General features: G+C 44.8%; 1 protein-coding gene across 2 annotated transcripts; it reads right to left on the reverse strand.

Moving 5' to 3' along the window:
* Window positions 1-2804: 2804 nt before the first annotated feature.
* On the reverse strand, window positions 2805-20914 carry LOC144136671 (signal peptide peptidase-like 2B). 2 transcript variants are annotated; one of them, XM_077669194.1, is made up of 14 exons: window positions 20671-20914; window positions 20349-20570; window positions 20047-20160; window positions 19736-19918; window positions 19562-19648; window positions 18127-18275; window positions 17449-17642; window positions 15742-15838; window positions 14299-14494; window positions 13926-14000; window positions 11588-11741; window positions 11107-11184; window positions 8981-9135; window positions 2805-6256 (listed from the first exon to the last, which is right to left on the reverse strand). In XM_077669194.1, exons 2-14 carry the CDS (start codon window positions 20436-20438, stop codon window positions 5795-5797), a joined length of 2034 nt encoding a protein of 677 aa, XP_077525320.1. In that variant the 5' UTR covers window positions 20439-20570; window positions 20671-20914; the 3' UTR covers window positions 2805-5794. The 2 variants fall into 2 exon arrangements, with proteins under 2 accessions (XP_077525320.1, XP_077525321.1); XM_077669195.1 differs by having other exon boundaries at window positions 20704-20905.
* Between the last annotated feature and the right edge of the window lie 365 nt (window positions 20915-21279).

The raw sequence follows: 21279 nt of genomic DNA on the forward strand, positions 1-21279 counted from the left end.
AAATTACCGATGCGGAGCACACCATATACGCAGACGATGTCACCATCTGGAGCACCGGTGGCAGCGATGCGGAATTGGAAGCTCGCATGCAAGAAGCCATCTGTGTTACCGAGGCCCATCTCACCCCAATGGTACTTCGCTGCTCATCTACCATCCCCCAAGACCAGGGCGCTCGTCCAACGACTGGTGCAAACACCACACTCCATGCATAGAGTTACACGACAGGAACGGAAATCGCATACCTACGTTTGACAAAATATGAATTCTAGGACTAATCATCCAAAGTAACGGCTCCAACTGGGTGATGCTGGACAGCATCACGATCAAGATTGCGAAGACGATCCGAATGTTTCGGCACATCATGAATAGGCACAGGGCACAGGGGACTGAGCGAGGACAACGCCATTAGAATGGTCCACGCTTTTGTACTCTGTCACGTCACATAAGTGGCTGCGATGCTCAACTGGAAAAAAGAACATCAAAGAAGGCTCGAAGTACACATACGCCGAGCTTTCAAGACAGCGTTGGGGCTCCTCAATAATGCCTCCACTGATCTACTCTTACAGCTAGGAGTGCATAATACCCTTGCCGAAATCATCGAGGCTCAGCACATGGCACAGATCGCACGCCTATCAAGCATCAAAGCGGGCAGAGAGATTCTCGTCAAGCTCAACCTGAACGCCATAGCAGAAAGGGACAACGTCCTGCAGTTACCTAAAGTCATAAGAGAAGCAACTGCAGTGCTCCCCTTCCCAAGAAACGTACACCCGATCCACAATCAAGGAAGAAGACTTGCCCGCGCCAAAGCCCTCGCTGCAGACGTGGCAAGGTTTCCCGACCAGACAGCTTTCGTGGATGCAGCATACATACCAGGAATGCATGCCTACTCGGTAACAGTAATCGACGAACACGGGCAAACGCGCACCTCACTCACGATTTATACCAAGAAGCCAGAGGTAGCTGAACAAGCAGCGATAGCACTAGCTCTCAAAGACTCGAGCTTCACAACTTTATACAGTGACTCTAGAGCAGCCACTTGAGCTTTCGCCAAGGGCGGGATAGACGAGACGACGCTACGAATCTTAAGCGGAAGTCACATCACTGATCACTCCATCGTATGGTTCCAGGCACACATGGGTAGCTTAGTAGGGGGCGGCCTGCGGAATCTCAACAAGATCGTACACGAGGCGGCGCGCGGACTCATCAACCGCGTCCCTCTGGTTTCCCCCGCTACCCCACATATCGAGTACAGGGATCAATTATTCACGTACAACGAGCTCACTAAGCACTTTTATCTACGCAGACAAGAGTTTCCGCCCCCAGGATAAGAAATTAAACCGCAGCCAGTCGGTCATGTTGCGCTTGCTCCAAACAAAATCATACCCCAACCCCTGGCGCATGAAGCACATCAACCCAGACTACGACGGACAACATGTGTGTGAACAGTGCAGTGAACATGTCGACTTGAACCATATGCTGTGTGGTTGTGCATCGAGTGATGCCTACGCCAAGAACAAGGAACACTGGGACAAAGTGCTAAAAAGTGCTTTCCTACATGACCAGCTTCGGGCTGTCCAGGAAGCCCGTGCAGCGGCGGAGAGCTTGAGGCTCTCTGTGCAGACGTGGGAGCTGCCCTCTACACGTGGCACCTAGCAGAGTATCGTTCAGGACCCCTACTGTGGGAAATAAAGTTTTACCACCACCACCAAGAGGGGTGGAGATCGCAGAGCGGTGCATGCGTGCCAGATGCCATTATTTTGTTCAAACGGTTGTGTGCGAGACACCTCCAAAATATAGTGTCATAAATACTGGGAGACAGACATGGACTACAAGACCAAAGTTGCAAAGGAGTCAAGTGTAAAGACGTGTTAAGATTCGGTGTGTAATAAAGGTGCATGTTAAGATATACCTATGATATGTCATGTCATTCAAATGGGAACGAAAGTTCAAAGCAATATTTTTGTTTATAAAAGCAGTTGTAACTAAACAGGTTTATCAAGCCCACCAGGCTATTAAATAATGCTGTTAAATATCGAATTACCCAGCTTCGAAGCATCCCTGCTATTGCATGTTTTTTTATTATCACTCTGGAGAGATCCAGAAATCCCCACCTGATAAACACTTCTTTGCCTGAAGCATGCACTCGCAAATTCAATTCGCATTCTTGTGTACTGCCACAGCTGTGCAAGAGCTCAGCTTAGCCATATCAGTTTATAACCCCATAAAAATGTGCCTCACAGATCAGCAAATTCCTATCAGCAATGTATCTGATGCATATGAACACCAATACAGAATTTACACTTACTCGAGTATATTTGAGAGATCTTTGCACAACACCTGAAAAGTGCATCTGTTTTAAGTGTCTTTGTGCCTTACAAGCTCATATTACACTGTCACTTGAATGGGCATGCATGCTTTCAGGTCCACCTTTATTCCACTGCCCTTGTAAAAGCAACAGCCATCAGTGTGTTTTCTCAACATCTAGTGCATAATTCCTGCCATGGCTGGTAAAAAAACCCTTCGCAGCATATGAAAGCTTGCACACCTTTGGGAAGGAAAGGACCACCCAAGGGCTGTGCCACTTAACTTGGTGCCCGTGAAATATTCCCAGACTGCGACAATGACACTGACTAAATAATCAACATGGCCATGATCTTTTCAGAAACCCATTTGTTATCCGAATCATGCACGACAGTTGCCAAAAGCGAGACCTGCTCTACACGTGCCATTTCATCACCACGGGCATGCCACCTCTATTTTCATGACAAGTGCAGCAAAAGCAGACGTGCAAAAACACAACAACGTAAAGCCACCTCACTTTATTATTTCTCAATGAAAATGGCATTTTGCATTGATTTGATAAGATGAAGGCATGAAAATTAATACATATTTAGGAACCAGGAAAAAAATTGAGAATCATTCATGCTGTAGCCGTGAACAAGCTGCAAAAACAGTTACTCCATTCAAAACGGAAACAAAGTATGCATGGACTACTCATGTCCTGAGAATTGTGGGTTTATTGTGACTACAGACTTGAATGTCTGCTTCACTCATTCAGTCCATACACCAAACCACAGCCTCCCTTGAAATGGACAGTCTTGTTCAGTCAAAAAACACCGAAGTTTTACATGATCTCCAGTAAGCATTGTCACTACGACCTGATCTAGCTTCATGTGGCCATGTATAAAAGAGCAGGCAAAAGCAGAAACACTGGCGTTAAGGGTGACAATTGCCCTAAGTGAGTGTTGTAGGTTTGTTCAACTAAAGGCAATATAAAGCATTTCTATGTTACAGTACAGTAGAACAGAAAAACACCTATGTCCCATAGCCGGAGAGGTCCTGTGTAATTAGATCAACAGGAATGAAACTCAACAAGAAAACAAAGCATAAAAATGCTACAACATGATGGTGGACAACTTATACAGTTTTCGAACTGAACAAGACAAAGAACGCAACTGAGCAGTTAAAATAAATTTAGCCATGATTATAACTGCCTGCGCTGCTCAGTAAAACAACTTATGCAACAGCCGCATAGTTTAGGATATAACATAATTCATTTTTAGGAGCCAATGTAGCAGTTCTGGTGACAGCTAACTGAGTAGGCTCATACTTTATATAGCACTGTGCACACTATCAATGTGTAAGTAAGCAACTCCCGCTACAAACCTTATAAATGCGTCTCATCGAGTCTTGCGAGTGTGAGGGTTGTAAAAGTCAGAGAGTTAATAAAAGGCAAGCAACTTTCTTTTGCTATTTCAAACATTTCAAAGGTTTTATCTGCACCTGCACACACAAGGCGTTAAACCAAGCTCACCTAATGCTCTCTTTAGTAATCACTCATCCAAAGTTTAGTGAAAAGGACTTGCTGCCAGTAGAAAAATGCAAAGTACAGTCAAGATAACAAAATCAATCAGTATTACGTCCTCGCAAGTGTAGTAGTGAATTCACTGTGGCATACTATAACATGAATATCTAAAGGCAGGGTTCAACTGCACACCTAGAAATTCTTAACCAGTGCTGTGCTACAATGGCATGTTTCCATACAAAGTGTGAGTTTTACACATTTTACATACAGCTGATCTGTATGTGTCTGATAGTTACTGAACCACATTAGCTTCATGAAATTTGAACACTACAACTTGGCACGAACACTGTGGTCACACCACTTCAAGATGCAACACTGCTCTGCTATCATCTCAGTGAGAAAACTCAAAGCAAGCAAATATTTAAGGTACTCCTCTTCAGTGCAGCTTAAATATATGCATACATAATTAGCAATAACACAGGCCACACTTCTATCACAAGTAAATATACTAAACAGCCTTGTAATATGTTTTAAGCAACAAGATTTATTGGTTTATCACTGCGTAAAGTCTGCCAGAAAATTGCAATAATAAGCACAAAATCACGTGGTTAACCTGCAGTTAAGGAACACTGCATTTTCTTGGCATTTACGGTGAAGCCAAATCATACATTTAGGTGTATATATATATATATAGAGTATGTGCACTCAAACAACAACTCAAATGACTCAGAACTACATGCGCACCATTGCAAAATGTGTTCATCCTACCACAAAGCTTATGAAAACAATGCTTCAAGGTAAGAAAAAAAATTCAGAATTCTACTGGCTAATTAGGTGTAAAGTTGCACGTTTTGGTTGTTAATTCAAAACAACTAATTCAGCTCACGCTTCCTCCAATGGTTGCATTCAAATAATGAATGGCAGTAATGTGTGCTCATAATTTTGCCTCACTTTTATTGACAAAATCTACTTGAGCGGGAGAAGTATTGCATTAACCGCCAGTGCAGACCTCGGTAAACACAGCGAAAAAAAAACAACAGAACTCCGATGCCACTCAACAAAAGTACTAGTTCTGACTAGTGACACTACATTATTCAACACATTCCCCCTGCCAAAGAAAAAGTCTAGCGGCCGTAGGAGCACACTGCCACTTCATTTGAGGTGAATGCCTGTAGTAAATCGTGTCTCTCTACTCACAACCATCTGCCTTTTGCTGTAAACTGGATTGGCACAGAAACATATTTCGCAACTGGGTCCAGATTTGTAAAGTTTGTGCAGACTCTGCACTTAGTCGAGAGGTTTTCTTCTTTGCCTCTTATCAGGCCAGTAGAATTCGTCCATAAAAGACATTGGAAAAAGAAAGTATAAAGCAAAAGCTATTTAGGAACGTCTACAGTGACAATCGGGCTGTCGCCATGAGGATATCACGCAGCATCGCAGCTGTGAAATTCGCATAAACGAGCAGCACAACCCACTTGGGTGAAGCTCCGCTGTTAAACACGCAGCCCCTAAAGACAGAGTTGCAAGGACGGAGCACACCAAAGGCACCATTGGCACCCAGTGACCCTGGTCAAAACAAATGTCAAAACCTTGTCTTGCCCCTCACCCCCAAACTAGGAAGAGAGCAGGGATGGCTCGCTCGCTTAATGCAACCAGCTGTTTACCTTGAACCAAGAAATAAACTGACTGCTTTGTTTCTTAACAGGCAGCCCTTCATGATTTTACAATGATGCAGTCAATCAGAAAAGTATGAAGAATTTCACTGCTAGGCCTGAGTAGCTCCATATCAAAATGTAAGCGTGCACATTAAAAAAAATTGGGAGCACCAGCTTTTTTTAATTTTACTTTGTGAGCTTCCTCAATTAGTCACAGCAGCCAATTAATCACAACAGAGATAAAATAAAAAACAAGCATGCCACAGGGCTCTCCCAGACCTAGTTCTCACCCTAGGGGAGACCACGTCAGACTACCGCCACCACTTCCTGGCTGCTACCTGTCTACCTCCGCTGGAGCATTGACAAAGTGGTCCTGGGCCCCCGCCCAATACTGGCCCTGACTTCCTGGCTGAGGGTATTGAGCAGCGCTCAGCAGAGGAGTGTTGGCCTGAGGCACACCGGCGGCGGCGACAACACGGGCATTTGATTGGGCATTCGCAGCCCGGGCTCCGGGGGAACTCCTGCTTGTAAAACCCGGGCTTGGCGGCGGCGAAGTCCTTGGCTGGGTGTAGTAGGTGGCAGCCCCCGGCTGCTGTGATGTGGCACTGCTGCTTGGAGGACGTGCTGGACTTGCCGATCGTGGCGTTCCTGGAGGGCTTGAGTTGATCGGTCCTTGGAAAGCAGATGGCGACGGTGGCCGAGAGGAGGTGCTTGCACTGCCCACTGCCCCTCTGGATGGGACGACTGTGGCTTGAGTGAGTGCGGGCTGGCCCCCTGCCAGTGCCAATGGCACGGGCTGCATGAAAATCAAGCACGAAGCATATGACACAAGTGCTATTACAGTGGAATGTTGGTAATTCGAACTTGCTTGGTTAAAACTTATGCTTTATCCAAACTAAAGCTTTGGTCCAGTCAACACTGCATGGATTAAGAGAAGCCTGATTGGACTCCCCTACTTTGAACTCTGCACAATTAGGCAGAACAAATTTTCACTCCCATTCAACTCTGAATTACCTAAATTTTACTGCACTACCATCAAGTGCAGAAGCCTACAGATGACCGTGCATTGTACAGCAGAAGGTGACACATCCCTGCTTTATACAGTCAAAATTGTGAGCAATAAAAATGCCCCCCTCCCACATAGAGTAAGAGTATTCCTTGTATTTATTACACATTCCTGGATAATGCCATTTCCCAGTAAGAACACCCATAATGTCACTAAAATCTCTCCATATGCCATGTTTAACTACCAATAGACAATGTGACAATGTATGAGAGAGCTGTGCCCGGGGCAACGTGCCATAAAGAGCAGGCACACAGTGGTTTCTTTGCAAAACATACGTTCAATGAAGGGAAGTATTTGAAATCAATGGCGATGCACTATAAACAAGCTGGCCGAGCCTGAGGGCACATGACATGAAGAGGAGGACCGCAGTGGCGGCTTCTCCACAGTGCATAGGCACAAAGTGCAAAAAATCCAAAAACAACGATGACAAAAACGAAGGCACCCTCGCTACTTCCAGTCTTGCCATTGTCAGATTGGGTGCACTGAAAAGTTTTTTGTGTGAAAGACAATGCCAATGAGGATCTGCAAGCACAACAAAAAGGTTTCCTCACACCTTGCACCAGAAAGCTCTGACAGACCTCTTCAGGAAGTGAAAATACCAATAAATGATTTAGTACTTCATTGCAGAGCCGCACATTTAAAATCTCAGAGGTTTTGGATTACCACATTTTTTTGGCGTGTAAGTAACAGTTTTTCTTTGGATTTTTGGTCTACATGTCTTACACGAAAAATGACACACCACCAAGTGCCATCTTTTGCTGTTCCCAGTAACTATGTCTGAAAAGAAAATTAATGTGTACAAGGCAAAATAAAAAACGAGTTACATATAAGACTGCGTTAGTGCAGGGCAATCGGCTATCATGATCTGCTTCCATGGGTACAAATCTGCACCAGTGCAGTGTCAGATGTGTGCCCATTCGAGTCCTGTGTGTATGCGCAGATAGCACCTTGAGGAAGCAGCTCACAGTAGCCAATCGTGCTATGCTAAAACTGTATATTGCAATTGTTACCCAATGGGTACAATTCTACAATCTCACAAAAACCAGACTGAGTTTGGTGGCGGCATAGGGCGCATCGAGTCAAGCCATATTCTCGAAAGTTTCGATTCCGACACTGCATACATATCGCTTTGTGTGTGTGATACGAAGAAGCCATGATGCACAATTCAAATAGCGTGCCATGGAATATATGGTGGAGGATGGGAACTGGGCTGCAGGGAGACAGTTTACTGTGAAAGCAAAAATTGTCCGGGAATGGTGCAAACCCCCAGAGTGCTCTAGTTGCTGAAGCAAAAAAAAAAAAAAGGCAGGCCACAGGCAGAAGGCACGCTCTGCCGAAGAGATCCTCACTGTGTTTCTATAGCGCACGCTGAATGAACAGGTGAGTCTTATACACTGGTGAGACTTAGTGATTTTTTTTTTAAACTGTCATTTGCAGGGGGGGGGGGGGGGGGGGTGAAACTTATACACAGGGGAAACTTTAATAGTCCTGAAAACACTGTACATATTTGCTAAACATAAGATGTCATTCCCTCAAATTTCCTAGAGAACGCATCAATGAGACTCTGCTGTACACATGAAGAATAAAGAACTGCTCATATAAGACAACACTAGCTCACTAACTTAATGAGAATACCGTATATACTCGTGTAATGAACCCAATTTTTTTCCAGAATAGTTAACATCAGTTTGGGGGAAGGGTTCATAACGCGGGAAAAGTTTCAAGAGATTTTTTTTGGAAGGGTCGAAATTTCATGTACCTCTGTCAGTCCTTCCGTCTCAACAAACCCATGCAGTCGTTCCTGCCGCTGGTGTTTTACGGGGAGAAAATTTTCGCTGCAGTCTGCCTTTTACTTGGCCTGAATGAACTGGTATTGTCATTGTTCTAGAGTCCAACTATTCGGGAGTGAACATTTGCCCACAGGCATCAGCGCATTACAAAATGTGGAACTGATAGAAACACTGGATGGTATGTAGCATTTATATATTATGCTATGGTTTAGTGTGGAGACAACAGCAGCAAAGCCAACGCACTTTAAAAGGCATGCCACAGTCACTATTGCAGGACAAATATCTCCAGAACAGACCTCCGTTCAAATTCCAATTAACCCAAGTGCTGTGCCACCCATATGCCTGGCAAACACATTTAAGCAAATGAAGAGCAAGTAGTAATCCAATATCCTTCCAAAGAAAAGAACACAAACGATGCACTCTACCCCTCCTTAGCTATGAAGTGAGAAGTTGGACACTGATGAAAGCATAGCAAGGAGCAGCAGAGAATCAGTAGCAATGAGAAAGGCGGGAGATACACAGAGATAGCATGCCCCCACTGGCACAGGAGAGAAACAATCGGACAACCTCATATGAGGCCTGTGCCCTGTACAGCCTAATTATGATGGTATCACAAGCATTAAAGTGCACCATGAAGAAGTTAAATTTCAGGGTTGAATCCCACCTTGACACCGTGCCAGATGTCGGCCAGCTGCCCTCTACACCATGCTATGCAGATCGTAGGCAGGAGGGTGGCTGGCACAAGATACAGCAGGGCAGGCTGGGGAGTCTTCATCAGGTACAGTGCTATGAACGTCAGCACCAGCCCAACACCGTAGACTGCAAAACAGGCACAGTAGTGGCAGGCTGTTTGCATGCTTGTTTGGAATGTCAGTGAAAACCACACATACTATCCGATTTATTTAATGCTACATTAATTCATTTTCAGTGGCAAGCTAAAACTGCAGCTTCACTGCTTAACATGAGCGAAATTGCAGAATATGCTTCTTTTTTTTCCTGGCCGTGAAGACAAGGTTACCTGATGATAGCATTCTCTAAGAATTCTTTCTGATTTAAAGTAGCCATGCAGAGAAGTAGAAAACTGTTTTCAAACTGATTTACCAGAAACAGCAAAAATTATTAAAGCACATCAATACATATTACTGGAAGAGGTTAGAGAGTGAGACGGGAACAGTCCTGAGACAGAGGCATCAAGCACTGACCGAATTCTTAAAATTTGAGATAACCATGATTAAACAAAAAACTGCACCAAAGTCAAGGAAAAATAATACAGTAAAAGCTAGTTAAAGGGCCACAGAAAGGAGTGTTTGAGCTTAGCTCTAAAATGCTTGCACTATCTAGAGTACAGGCCACCGAGCGTCCATGCCGCGTATGAGACCTCGAAAGCAAGTGGAAAATTTACAATACAGTGTTAAAAATTCCCGCTTTCGCACCTCGCGGCGACACACGGTGGCGGGCTTTCGCGCAAAACCTCGCATACGACGTCACGTAGTGCAAGTGACGTCAGCAGCCTGGGGTTCACAGTGTCAAATTCTTTCAGACGCCACGCGCTACCGCGGCCGCAACCACTTTGCGTGCGCGCCAGCCGGCGGAAATAGGGGAGCGGCCGAATGAATGGGGCCGGCGGAGGAGTGCCGCCATTTTGACGTGCGAGAGGAGAGGGAAAGGCGCGAAGACGTGGAAGTTCAAACTTTGTCAGCATATAACTCAGCTTCCACAAACCGCATTAAAATAATTCTTGCTGGAGGATAATTATGGAGCGGATAATTATGAAGCGGCGTCTTTTAACATCCCAGATGTAATGCAACTTTATTGAGAGCCCCTTTCTGGTGTCCTTTAATTGGACCCCCATTAATTCAGAAATCTGGATAATTCAAACTGCCTGCTTGGTCTCTGTCGGCAGCCATGTATGTGTATGGCGTCGCACACTTGCTAATAATTTGGACACTATGGGTCTTGCACTGGTTAGTTTGAACGGGCTACCGAAGGAAGGCTGCGTCCAGGTTTGACCGGCACAGAATGAGATCGTCGAAATAGCCCCACTCAAAACCCGAATTTCATGCTGCTTAGTCGCCCACATTTCTGAGTCGCACGCTACGGCAGGTGTGACGACGAGCGGATGGCCCCATCTCCAAAAACAGTCCAACCGCTTAGTTTCGGTTTCACTTTTCCGAGTGTCACATCAGCCAGCAATGACAGTGGCTTCAGACACTAATTGGAGTGGCTTGTATTTACTTCCCCCAATCTCTTTTTCTCGTCGCTTCCTTTATTTCTATTCATGAATTTCCGTTTTTCCATTGTGCTGAAACTGCGTGCTTGTCATGTACTGTTCGCCGCTTGAGAGAGAAGGCCTCTACACATGCGACAGAGCTGCTTGTCAGGACGATGGCGCTCCACTGCATTGCATCAAGAATGATGCTACGAAGGCCCATACAATATTACAGCACCTCTGCTTCCAACACTCACGACAGTATGCAAGCAATAAAGAAGTGATGGAAATGTGAAAAATAGTCACTGCTGCACTGTTCTCATCTCAGAAAGCAACCATTTCGCAGTCTTTCATCAAATAAATTTGGTGAAAGCAGTTCTTGAATGCTTTTTCAAAGTCATAATGTAATTCGAACATTTTTTGCAGTCCCCTGAGGCTCGAATTAAAGAGCTTTTACTTTACAACAAAACCATAAACTGACGTAGCACCATGTACCAAAACAAGGACAAAGCAAGCGACAAGAACACAGTTTCAGTTTAAATATTAAAAGGCACGAGGAGTAACAGCCAAAGGATACATACACAGTGTCCCAGTGAAAAAATAAAGGCGACTCCTAGTTGTCAGCAGGTCAAAACCATGGCAGTAGGCAACCAGGAGACCTGCAACCGTACAATTATTTATCTTTACTTTTGGGAAAAAAAGCCTGAAGCATTACACTCGGGAACAACTTTTCTTGGCAATGCGGTAGAGGCTAGGCAGAAAAGCCCCATGCTGTGGGGAGTGGGTTGTCCACTGTTCGTGCTAAAGGTGCGGAGAGGAGAGGTGAAAGGGGGAAGCTATGGTCCCGAACAATGAACAACACCACATGGGGAAAAATCCCGCCTCGTTTTCTTTCCTGCCTAGCCTCTACTATAGTATCGGCAAAAAAAGTTGTCCCCGAGTATAGTACATATACCTGACATAACCAATGTGTTTGCTTTTGGATGTCAAAAAATGGAAACGGTTACTCAAGACTGGACCAGCTAGGGGTGGCACTGCATTCACGAAAGAAAGCTGGCGTACCTGGGACCAGGATGTCACCAAAGCCGAGCAGTGAGAACTGACCGAAGCAGACTGAAAGAGACTCGTTGTTGAAGTGGGGCACCCTCAGCACCATGGGCAGCTGTTCCTGAGTGTTGCCGCCTTTGGCCACTTCCACCATGATGCTCTCGCCTTTCTGCCAAGACACGCAAAGCCAATAGGAATCAGTAAAAAGCTAGACAAGCTACAGCAACAAGTACAGCATGTTGCACAGCTAATGATAAAAGGCACAAACACACCACCGGCATGAACCGGCTTTACACAGGTTTACACACAGGGGGGCGTTTTTTTTGTGGGCTTTGGATAAAACCAGATTTGACTGCGTTACGCTCCAGTTCAATGCACAATAAATGAAATGCACAGGCGATCATAAGACATGATGCGACACATATGCATTAGCAGTGACTAATGGTTGTGCATTTCGGTTGACCGAAGCAGACTGAAAGACACTCATTGTTGAAGTGGGGCACCCTCAGCACCATGGGCAGTTGTTCCTGAGTGTTGCCGCCTTTGGACACCTCCACCATGATGCTCTCGCCTTTCTGCCAGGACACACACAGAGCCAACAGGCAGAGGGAATCAGTAAAAAGCTCGACAAGCTACAGCAACAAGTACAGCGTGTTGCACGGCTAATGGAGACAGGCACAAACACTCTTCTGGCTTGAAAAACTGGCTAGCTTGGCCTCCAGTTTTTTTACACAGGTGGCGTTTCTTTGTGGGCTTTGAATAGCACCAGATTTGAGTGTATATTACGCTCCTGTACAGAGCACAATACAGTTGAACCCGGTTATATATCGAACTTGAAAGGGATAATGGAATAGTTCGATATATCCACAATTTGATATACACAAAATTGCAATCAAGAAGCTTATCTGTAATCTGGAAGCAAAAATACGTTGCACTCACTCTAGTGGCGCGCTTCTTGCCGCAACATGCCACCTACCACCATGCTGGCAGCACATCACTCGCTAGAATTGTCGTCGTAGCTAAACTGCTTCACATTAAGGCCACAGCGAATGGTTGTTTGGAACTAGCTGCTGCCAAACATAAGATGTCTAATCCTGTTACCAGTACACTATAAAAGGAATCGCTCATTACAAAGCTCAATTGGTTTCCGCAAAGCTTTTGGCAACAAAGCGAGAGAAGCATCCCAGGCGAGGGCCGCCGCTAGGCTTTAGTTAGGTTGGCTGCTCCGCATAACAGCGATGTGGCGTGGAAAATGAGTATATGAGATCGAAGGTCACCCTCAAGCCCTACCCTTGTTAACCTCATCAAACTGTTTTTTTAGCACCAGTGGCGCCATCATCATCATCATCATCACCACCACCAGCCTGGCTACACCCACTGCAGGGCAAAAGCCTCTCCCTACAGGTGCCCAAAGGCCGCGCAGCGGACCCGCCTCCGTGAGCGAAAAGTGATCGAGAATCACTATTAGGAGAAACGTTACTTGCAGCGGAGCGGCATGCCGTCGGATATATCAAATGACCGGCAAAATTAGAGTTCAATATAGTAGTTCGTGGCTTTCCTATACTTTTGCATGGGATTTTCAAGGGGCAATCTGTGTGTTCAATATAGCCAATAATTCAAAATATGTATCAGAATTTGATATATCCGGGTTTGACTGTAGTACATGAAATGCACAACGCGATGCGACAAATCTGCATCAGCAGTAATGGTTGTGCATTTCACCTTTACATTGGTTGCCTTCCTACTGAACCTTTGAATATGATTTCATTGTTGCTTTTTCATTCCACTGTAGTGTGGGCTTGCAGTGGGTGGACAGTACTGGAGGGTGGAAAGGGTGGGTGGAGCTTCTGGACAGTGAAGGTGGGTGGGTAGGTGCTCGTAGGTGAGAGATGCATTTTTACTGGCAGGTGCCATGCCCGAAAGGCTGGAATCTCCGTATACAATATGACAGTTGGCATTGCCTTGCTAGATCAGGCTAAATGCAATTCACAGTAATTGCACAAAACAAGCAAGGAGCAAGAGGGAGGGGGAAGCTAGTGAAATTTACATTCAGCTAAAGAACAGGTGCTTTATTTCGTTTTTCCCTGTATTTCAGATGCCTCAACTCCTGTCTCGGATTTAGTCTTCGATTTCCCACTCTTAGAATAGCACAGCCAAGATGTGAACAACAGTTAATCTCAGAATGCCAATTTTATACTGTTCATGCAGGTTATGCCCATGGCACTAGCTGCGTTCACCTAATCAAACACAATGACAAAGAGGAATGATAAGATTTGCAATAAGGTAGAAAATATTCAAGATTATCACAAACTAGTTTTTTCTTCAAAAGCTTCGAAGGATAATGCTCACTTACCATGGTCAAGAATGGAGTGACGAAAACAAAGAAAATGTCATAGAAGAACAGCAACACTAAGAGGACACTGCAAATCTGCAAAAGAGAGCAGAGAAGAATTACAAAACAGCAGCAGCACTATCCCATCAAGCTAAACCCACAGTTCACCTGATTGACAGATGTTCTTTTAACAGCACTTTATAGCCACATTCACATTGCAGTCACAAGGCTAAGTATGAGAAGTCTACTGGTCAATTTGGTACAATTTTGAAGGAAAACTTCACCTGTGGCATCATTTTTTTCAGCTGAAGATACATGTGCAGTCAACTTTTGATCATTTTAACACGAAATGCGCCAAAAATTCGTTCAGATCAGCAGACCCAGAAAACTGTACCATGAGGTTGGGCAGGCGCAAGGTCTTGAGCATGTTGATGCTAAAGGCGACTCCCAGCAGGTCCTGGAGGATCCACGACTGCGGGTGGTGCCGCAGTACCACCCAGGTGACCGATACCGAGATGGCAAATATGATCAGTGCCAACTGCCGCACCTCCAACGGGCCGTGGAAGCATGGGCACAGGTTGCGTGGGATCCTGCATGACGACAGGACAGGATGATGAGAAGAGGAGGCTGCAGCAATACTTCATGCTACGACTTGTATAGACCAACACTGCGTATACAAGCATGGGGGCACTCAAGGACGCCAGAGGTGGCCATGATCATAAGCACCATTGTCTGCTACATTCCCTTATCGTGTCAGTTGAGAACTCCTTTTTATGTAGAGCTGTCTAGGCTGTCCAGTTTGAAAAATTTATTAGTTAGCAAATGCAGTGCATACGGCCACGTGTGAGACTACACAAGAAGCTTATGCAATTCAGAGAAACATCCAGCTTATAGAGCACCCATTGGAGGGTCATGTCCACCTTCACAGCACACCTTTAATGTGACATTTTAAAAAGATAGCTTCAAAATGACGTTGCATGCTTTGCTGCAGTCTTAATCAAAGCACTCACCAACTGTTAACAGACAGCTACCAGCATAGGTACACTGTGAAACGAGAAAAATATTTCGAAAAGTTTTCTTTACCTGTGTTTCTATGAGCCGCGCTCCCACCCAGTACCCTAAACCGGAGGAGACTCCCATGCGCACATAATACCACAGTGCTTTAAAAATAGCACACTGCCTTTGAAATGACATTTCACGCTCTTGAAATCTGTTCTAGGGTATGCTTGGCTTTTCGTCATGAAGGGACGACATCACAGGTGCACTATGCAATCAGCTAACTGGTTTCAAAACATTTTATGTGCATTCATAGGGGAGTAACCCCAGCTTTTATCCCTAGCCGGCGAGAGCAGCTCTCGCAGCGCCACCACATCTTGCTTTCGACATAGATCAGTGTTGGTCTGTACATATGCTCACATAGCTCAAAATGTATTGGACTCATTTAGACTCAAAATTTAATTTGCAACAGCCAGTCATACAGACTTCTGTTAGAGCAACGAACTCGATTGTTGACGACATCAAAAGCCTGAACAGTACATGCACCTGAATATATATGACACGGTGGCTTATGGTTTATGGGGGTTTAATGTCCCAAAGCGACTCAGGCTATGAGGGACACCATTGTGAAAAATTTCGACCACTTGGGGTTCTTTAACGTGCACTGACCGCACAGTACACAAGCCTCTAGAATTTCGTTTCCATCGAAATTCAACCGCTGCGGCCGGGATCGAACCCACGTCTTTCTGGTCAGCAGCTGAGCGCCATAACCACTGAGACACTGCGGCGGCTGATTATGTCATTAATACAGATATTAAACACAGTAGGTCTGCGCACAAACCTTGTTGTCCCTATTGGAATCTTGTATATCAGAGGCTCCAGCACACCAATAACAGACACCACAGATGCCAAGGCAAACATGCCAATAATGAAGAACACTGCAAGAGAACAAAGTTCAATTTAAATATGAATAAAATTTGCTGCATACACACCTAGAATCATCACACAGCAGTTTGTAAAATTCCAAAACAGCTTTTAAAGTGGAAATTGGTTTTTGGGGGAAAGGAAATGGCACAGTATCTGTCTCACATATTGGCCAACACCTGAACCACACCCTAAGGCAAGGGATAAAGGAGGGAGTGAAAGAAGAAAGGAAGAAAGAGGTGCTGTAGTAAAGGCCTCCAGAATAATTTTGGCCACCTGGGGATCTTTAACCTGCACTGACATTGTTCTGCTGCAAATTATTGTTGAGAGCAGCTTGCATCAACGGGAGTCTTGTTTGAACTTGACATTTAATCTGTTGCAAAACATCATAAAAACATGACTCTAGCTCAAACGTAAGTATAAGTATTATTGCTTACAAGCGGAACATGAGAAAAGGAGGAATTTACCATTTTTCTAACAAACTCATTTTTTTTTTAAGTTCACAAATTTTATGGACTTATTCAATTATTTGGACTACTTTATTTGTACATACTATCAGTCCAACCTGGACCAACATAGGAGCGGACACAACATCAAACTTGTGGCATAAGCAGACCAGCAGGAACAAGATGCCATCAATACAGTAGAATCAATAAAACAGTGCTAGCAAAGTACAGCCATAAAATACAGGAGAAAAATTGCAGGTAATAAATGATTCCCTTTATATGCTTGATTGCTTTATATGTTTAGCAAGATGGATGGAAAACTGCTCTCGAGATTTAGGATCCTGCCAAGTTGGAAAAATCGGTCGGTGACTGTATCATAAAGGAAAGACACAAAAGGCCCATTCTTGCAGAATCACTATCCCAAAGGTCCACATGGCACTGCTTTTAATGCCTAATGGCCTATCATGCCTCTTGGAAAGAGACAAGCTTTGATGTGGCTCATTGGTTACTTCTTGAAATTGCGTCTTAATTATCTACTAGAGTATAAGTTCCGTGACTGCAGGTCCAGATAAGAAGCATAGAACTGCTTGTGATAGTTGAGCACTATAAGCATGAGGCGACTGGAGTTCGGAAAATTCGCCCGATTGCAATCCAACTCCCCACTTTCAATTCCCAGACTTGAAAAAAAAAAAAGAGATGATATAGTGTGGTTAGGCCGAATGTGAATGAAGTGTGCTCACATTTCAGCTTTCACTTCGGTTTCGGCTAGAGTTTAAAAGGGCAATGTGATAGTGGTATGCTCTGGATACATTTTGCATGAATGGAAGGTAATGAAGACAATGACATGCAAAGCACAGCACGGGAGACTGACAGTTATACATGTGGGATGTTTGGCTGTGGCCATGACATAGTGGCAAGCGGCCAGCGAAGCTAATCTGTTCGCGCTGCCGCAGGTTCGAAACCCATTCGCAGCCACAGTGTTCTGCCGTGAAAAGTTTTGCATAGTTTGCTATAAAGCCTCCTGGCAGGTTACCCACAACCTGGTGGGTAGGTGCATCGCCTGCCAGAGGTTTGGGACAAAAAAATATAGGCGAAATCTGAGAATGAGGGTTGTAGTGCTAGCGCACTAAAATATTCATGCACACATAAATACAGCACTAAAAGCAGCCTAGACTCACCAAGGTACTGGAAGAAGAAGTAAAGCAGCAAAAGCATGACTCCCATGCAAATGACGAACAGGGTGACCAGTACGGGAGAAACATCCAGCGAGCTCTCCTCTTCCAGCACGTTTTCAGACTTCGGGAACGAGCTCTCCTCACCATCACTCGCCACATGGCTGGCATGGGAGCACTTGCCAATCTCATGCTGGTAGCTGCAGCATAGTTTTTGTGAGAAAGTATGTTGTTAAAACAAGATTGTTCAAGTTCAGGCAAACTGTAATCTGCATTCCATAGCCTACAGAGCTCGGTCATGAAGCCATTGATTCGTCCACCTACCGCACTCAAAAAACGTTGTTTGTTTGAGGATTTCAATAATTCATTCACTCATATGCAAGCTATGCAGCAGCCTGCATTCATTTGTGAGTAATCATGTTTATTTGGCGATCTAACACTACATTTTGTGAAGCAGCCAGGAAGGCTTGCCCAAAAGAAAAGTAGCAAGCTAGTTTATAGTATAATCTTTTCGTATTCTACTCAAAACTGGCGACAAGATAGAAGTTCTGTCAGCACTTGAACATTCTGTTGGTTAAAATTGGTTCCAAAGAGCAAAAAGCACTTTGTGCTTTCAATATCTACAGCAATGAAGCACATTCGTCATTAGCAGTGATGAGAAGAGCAAAACGACAGGATGCTTACATCTCATGTTTGACCAACCCCGACCAGTAGGAGCCCACACCGAGTGTGAACACGGCTACTAGCCAGATGATAATCAGGCTGTAGTCGAATGCCAGGCTCCTCTTGGTAAATAGCTTCGTCATCAAGGGCTCCTTGGGCTTCATCAAGCTCTGCAAGCACAGACCAAGCCTTCAACACAGAGCACAGGCACTGTATGCATTATTAGGAATCAAAAGACAGCTAAGGGTACATAGAATTTATTGTGGGATAAATGAGCAACAGTGCAGAGGCAATAAAATAAAAGGCACCAGTCCCCCATTTAACCAAGAGCGGATTAAAGGAGCAGACATATACAAATTTTAAGGGTATAAAAAGCTTTCCCAAGGCTTTCAGCACACACATGGAGCTGTACAAGCGTCAAGGCAGGCGATGCAGGGAACGCTTTGTTTTTATTTTACTGTATGCTTGACCGATCTTAACTGACTCTCAGAGCCTATCGTGAGTAGCATCAGTGTGATGCATGACACAGGATTCAAAAACATGCGATCCTGGCCTGCACATGCGTGGCACATGAGGTGGTGTGCACTGTAAAAGGTGCCATTGTTTGTTTTCTCCAGTTTTGACGTGTTACCCAGGCCTAAATCTCAGAAACCGAAACAAAAACTACAACATAGAAGTTTGACATCAGATACTCAAGGTGTACTGGTGGATAATACCTCCTGTTCCAGAGTTATCAGTCCCATAGGCAATTAACAGCAGGGAAAAGAAAGCGACGTAAATTGATGTCGATTCCTTCAACTATGAAACTGTGTGTGGGGCCACTGCAACGGTATAGCATTTTTGGATTTTGCCAACGAATTCACTCAGGCTCTAATTCAATACTGAGAAATTCTTCAACCAAGTTCTTTATGCTCCAGGATGTGGAGGAACAGGTGGGTTTCAGTGTAAAATTAACGCCAAATATACACCACAGGATTCGACATTCAGAATGAGTGCAGAAAAAAATACACCTGAAACATTGGGAAAAGCCGTACAAGCAAGGCATTGTCTTCGGCGCAGCAGCAATAAGTTTTCGTATACGAGATTAGGGAAGACCTCGCAAGCTACGGGGCAAACAAACTTATGAAGGCTCTGTCCTCTAATCGAAAAGTCTTTCCATGATAAAGATGCAGTGTGCATATTATGCATATACTAATTCCTAGGGACCCAGTTGGAATGTGATGATGGCATGTGACGGCATGTACTTTCATGTCCCCGTTAATCAAGATTAGACAGTACTGCTGGGTACTCTAGGCAAAATGTATTGGACAGAACACACTCCCAGAAACAGCCATCACCAAGAGCTACTTACTGAGGCAAGACATCATGCCTGATATACTCATGGAAGTGCACTACTGAGAGCAAACATATCGAAATTCAGCAGAGCGTCACAGGCTTGCCCACATTAGAAACCCACCAATAAACTGTTGCCAGTGACGTCAGTGACGAAGCCCACGACAAGATCCAGATGCCGTGTGTCATTTCTGTTGATAATGATGTTGTCCTATGCAAAGAGGAAAAGCATCAGTAAATGTGATGTCAGAGGCTGCACAAAATTATAACAGCTAGATGCCACCAAGCAAGCGCTCACCACTCTATTTTTCTGTGTTGAAATGACGACACCATACGCTTGTGCAGCCTTGTAGTGTAGAACAACCTTGTCCAGCGTGCAGTTTCCACTGTCCCTTATCAAGGCTACTTTACCATGCAAGTTAATCGACTGTAGCTTCTTGCAGCCATCTTGAGACGTCAGGTTGACCATTTGGACGTAAGGCTGCATTGTAAAATAAGCGTGAATAAGAAAAATGCGCTGCCTGACAACTGGCTCAGACCAACAGGGATTAAATTTAACTGCTTGCATGCGAAAAGTAGGAGTACATTTCATAACCTAATGAAACATACCATTCGTTCTGGGGTCTCAGGCAACTCTTTGAACTCCGAGAAATACACCATACAGAACTGATGTATCGTATTGTCCGCTTCGGCCATTATCACTGAATACTCTCCGGCTGAGGCCTGCGGATAAAAAGGGGAAAGTTCCACGCAGTTAAAGCCTGCTGATTAAGCACCGTAGGACGACCTTGTTACCCTTATCAAAATCACACATACCTGCTTCACTAGTACTACAACCCACAAGAATTCTATGAGAAAGCACTAACACACGTCAAATATAGCACATGTAATTGCATACAAAGCATCCGCACCTGTGAAGCCATGAGTACCAAAGTTAAAACCAGTCTCATCACGGGGACGGCGTCCACCCCACACAAACGACGCAACCAAAGCAACGTCATGGTGCTGTTACACGGTCAACTGCTAAGAGTACTCAAAGACGGGGGAACATCGATGACGGTGGCTCCGAGTAAACATTTTGCCGCCACTTCCGACTGAGAGGACCGGAGAGAGATGCCTCTGTTCAGACAACTCTGCAAGGAGACACATGGGAAATATACCGATGAGAATGGTGTACTCGTCTTGCACAGCCACAAATGAATACGGAAAAACAAAAGAACACGGTTCGCGCACCGCAGGCTTCAAGGCGAGTAGGTGGATCCACACCTCATCGGGCCTGTCTTGAGCGCTGTGACCAAGCTGCCGTTGGCACGAATGCTAGCAGCTAGCTGCTCCTCTGGCACCGTCACTTTGAACGCAATTTTACAAACAGTGCTCCGAAGCATCACATGACAAAGAAAAGAAAAGATCGCTGAGCGGCCAATAAATGTCAGGTCCCCATCTTGGTACACTACAGCTTCGGGGCTTTGGCTCAGCTGGCGCTCGTCGCGCCCCCAGGTTACCAAATTCCGCATTTATCTCATTAGAATCACCCTTTAATAAGGCTTCTGCCAAAAGACCACTTATGAGAGTGCATTTTCTTTCTTAATGTGAAAATGAATATTGTGCGAGAGAATTTGTGCGTTTGGCGAACACATCGCAACATAACATAGAACTTGCTTTGTTTTTGAGAGGGCGCACGTTAACAAACGCAAACGGACTACCAACAAGGTCGAACAGCCAGCGTTTTAATAACATCGCATAGCGGTCTTTTTAATTTCATACCACTGATTCTAGTTTCATAGACGCGCTAGTTTCTCTCGCACCGGCAAAGGTATTATATACAGTTATACTTTACTGTAA

Source organism: Amblyomma americanum, chromosome 6 (assembly GCF_052857255.1).
Source record: "Amblyomma americanum isolate KBUSLIRL-KWMA chromosome 6, ASM5285725v1, whole genome shotgun sequence".
NCBI lineage: Eukaryota > Metazoa > Arthropoda > Arachnida > Ixodida > Ixodidae > Amblyomma > Amblyomma americanum.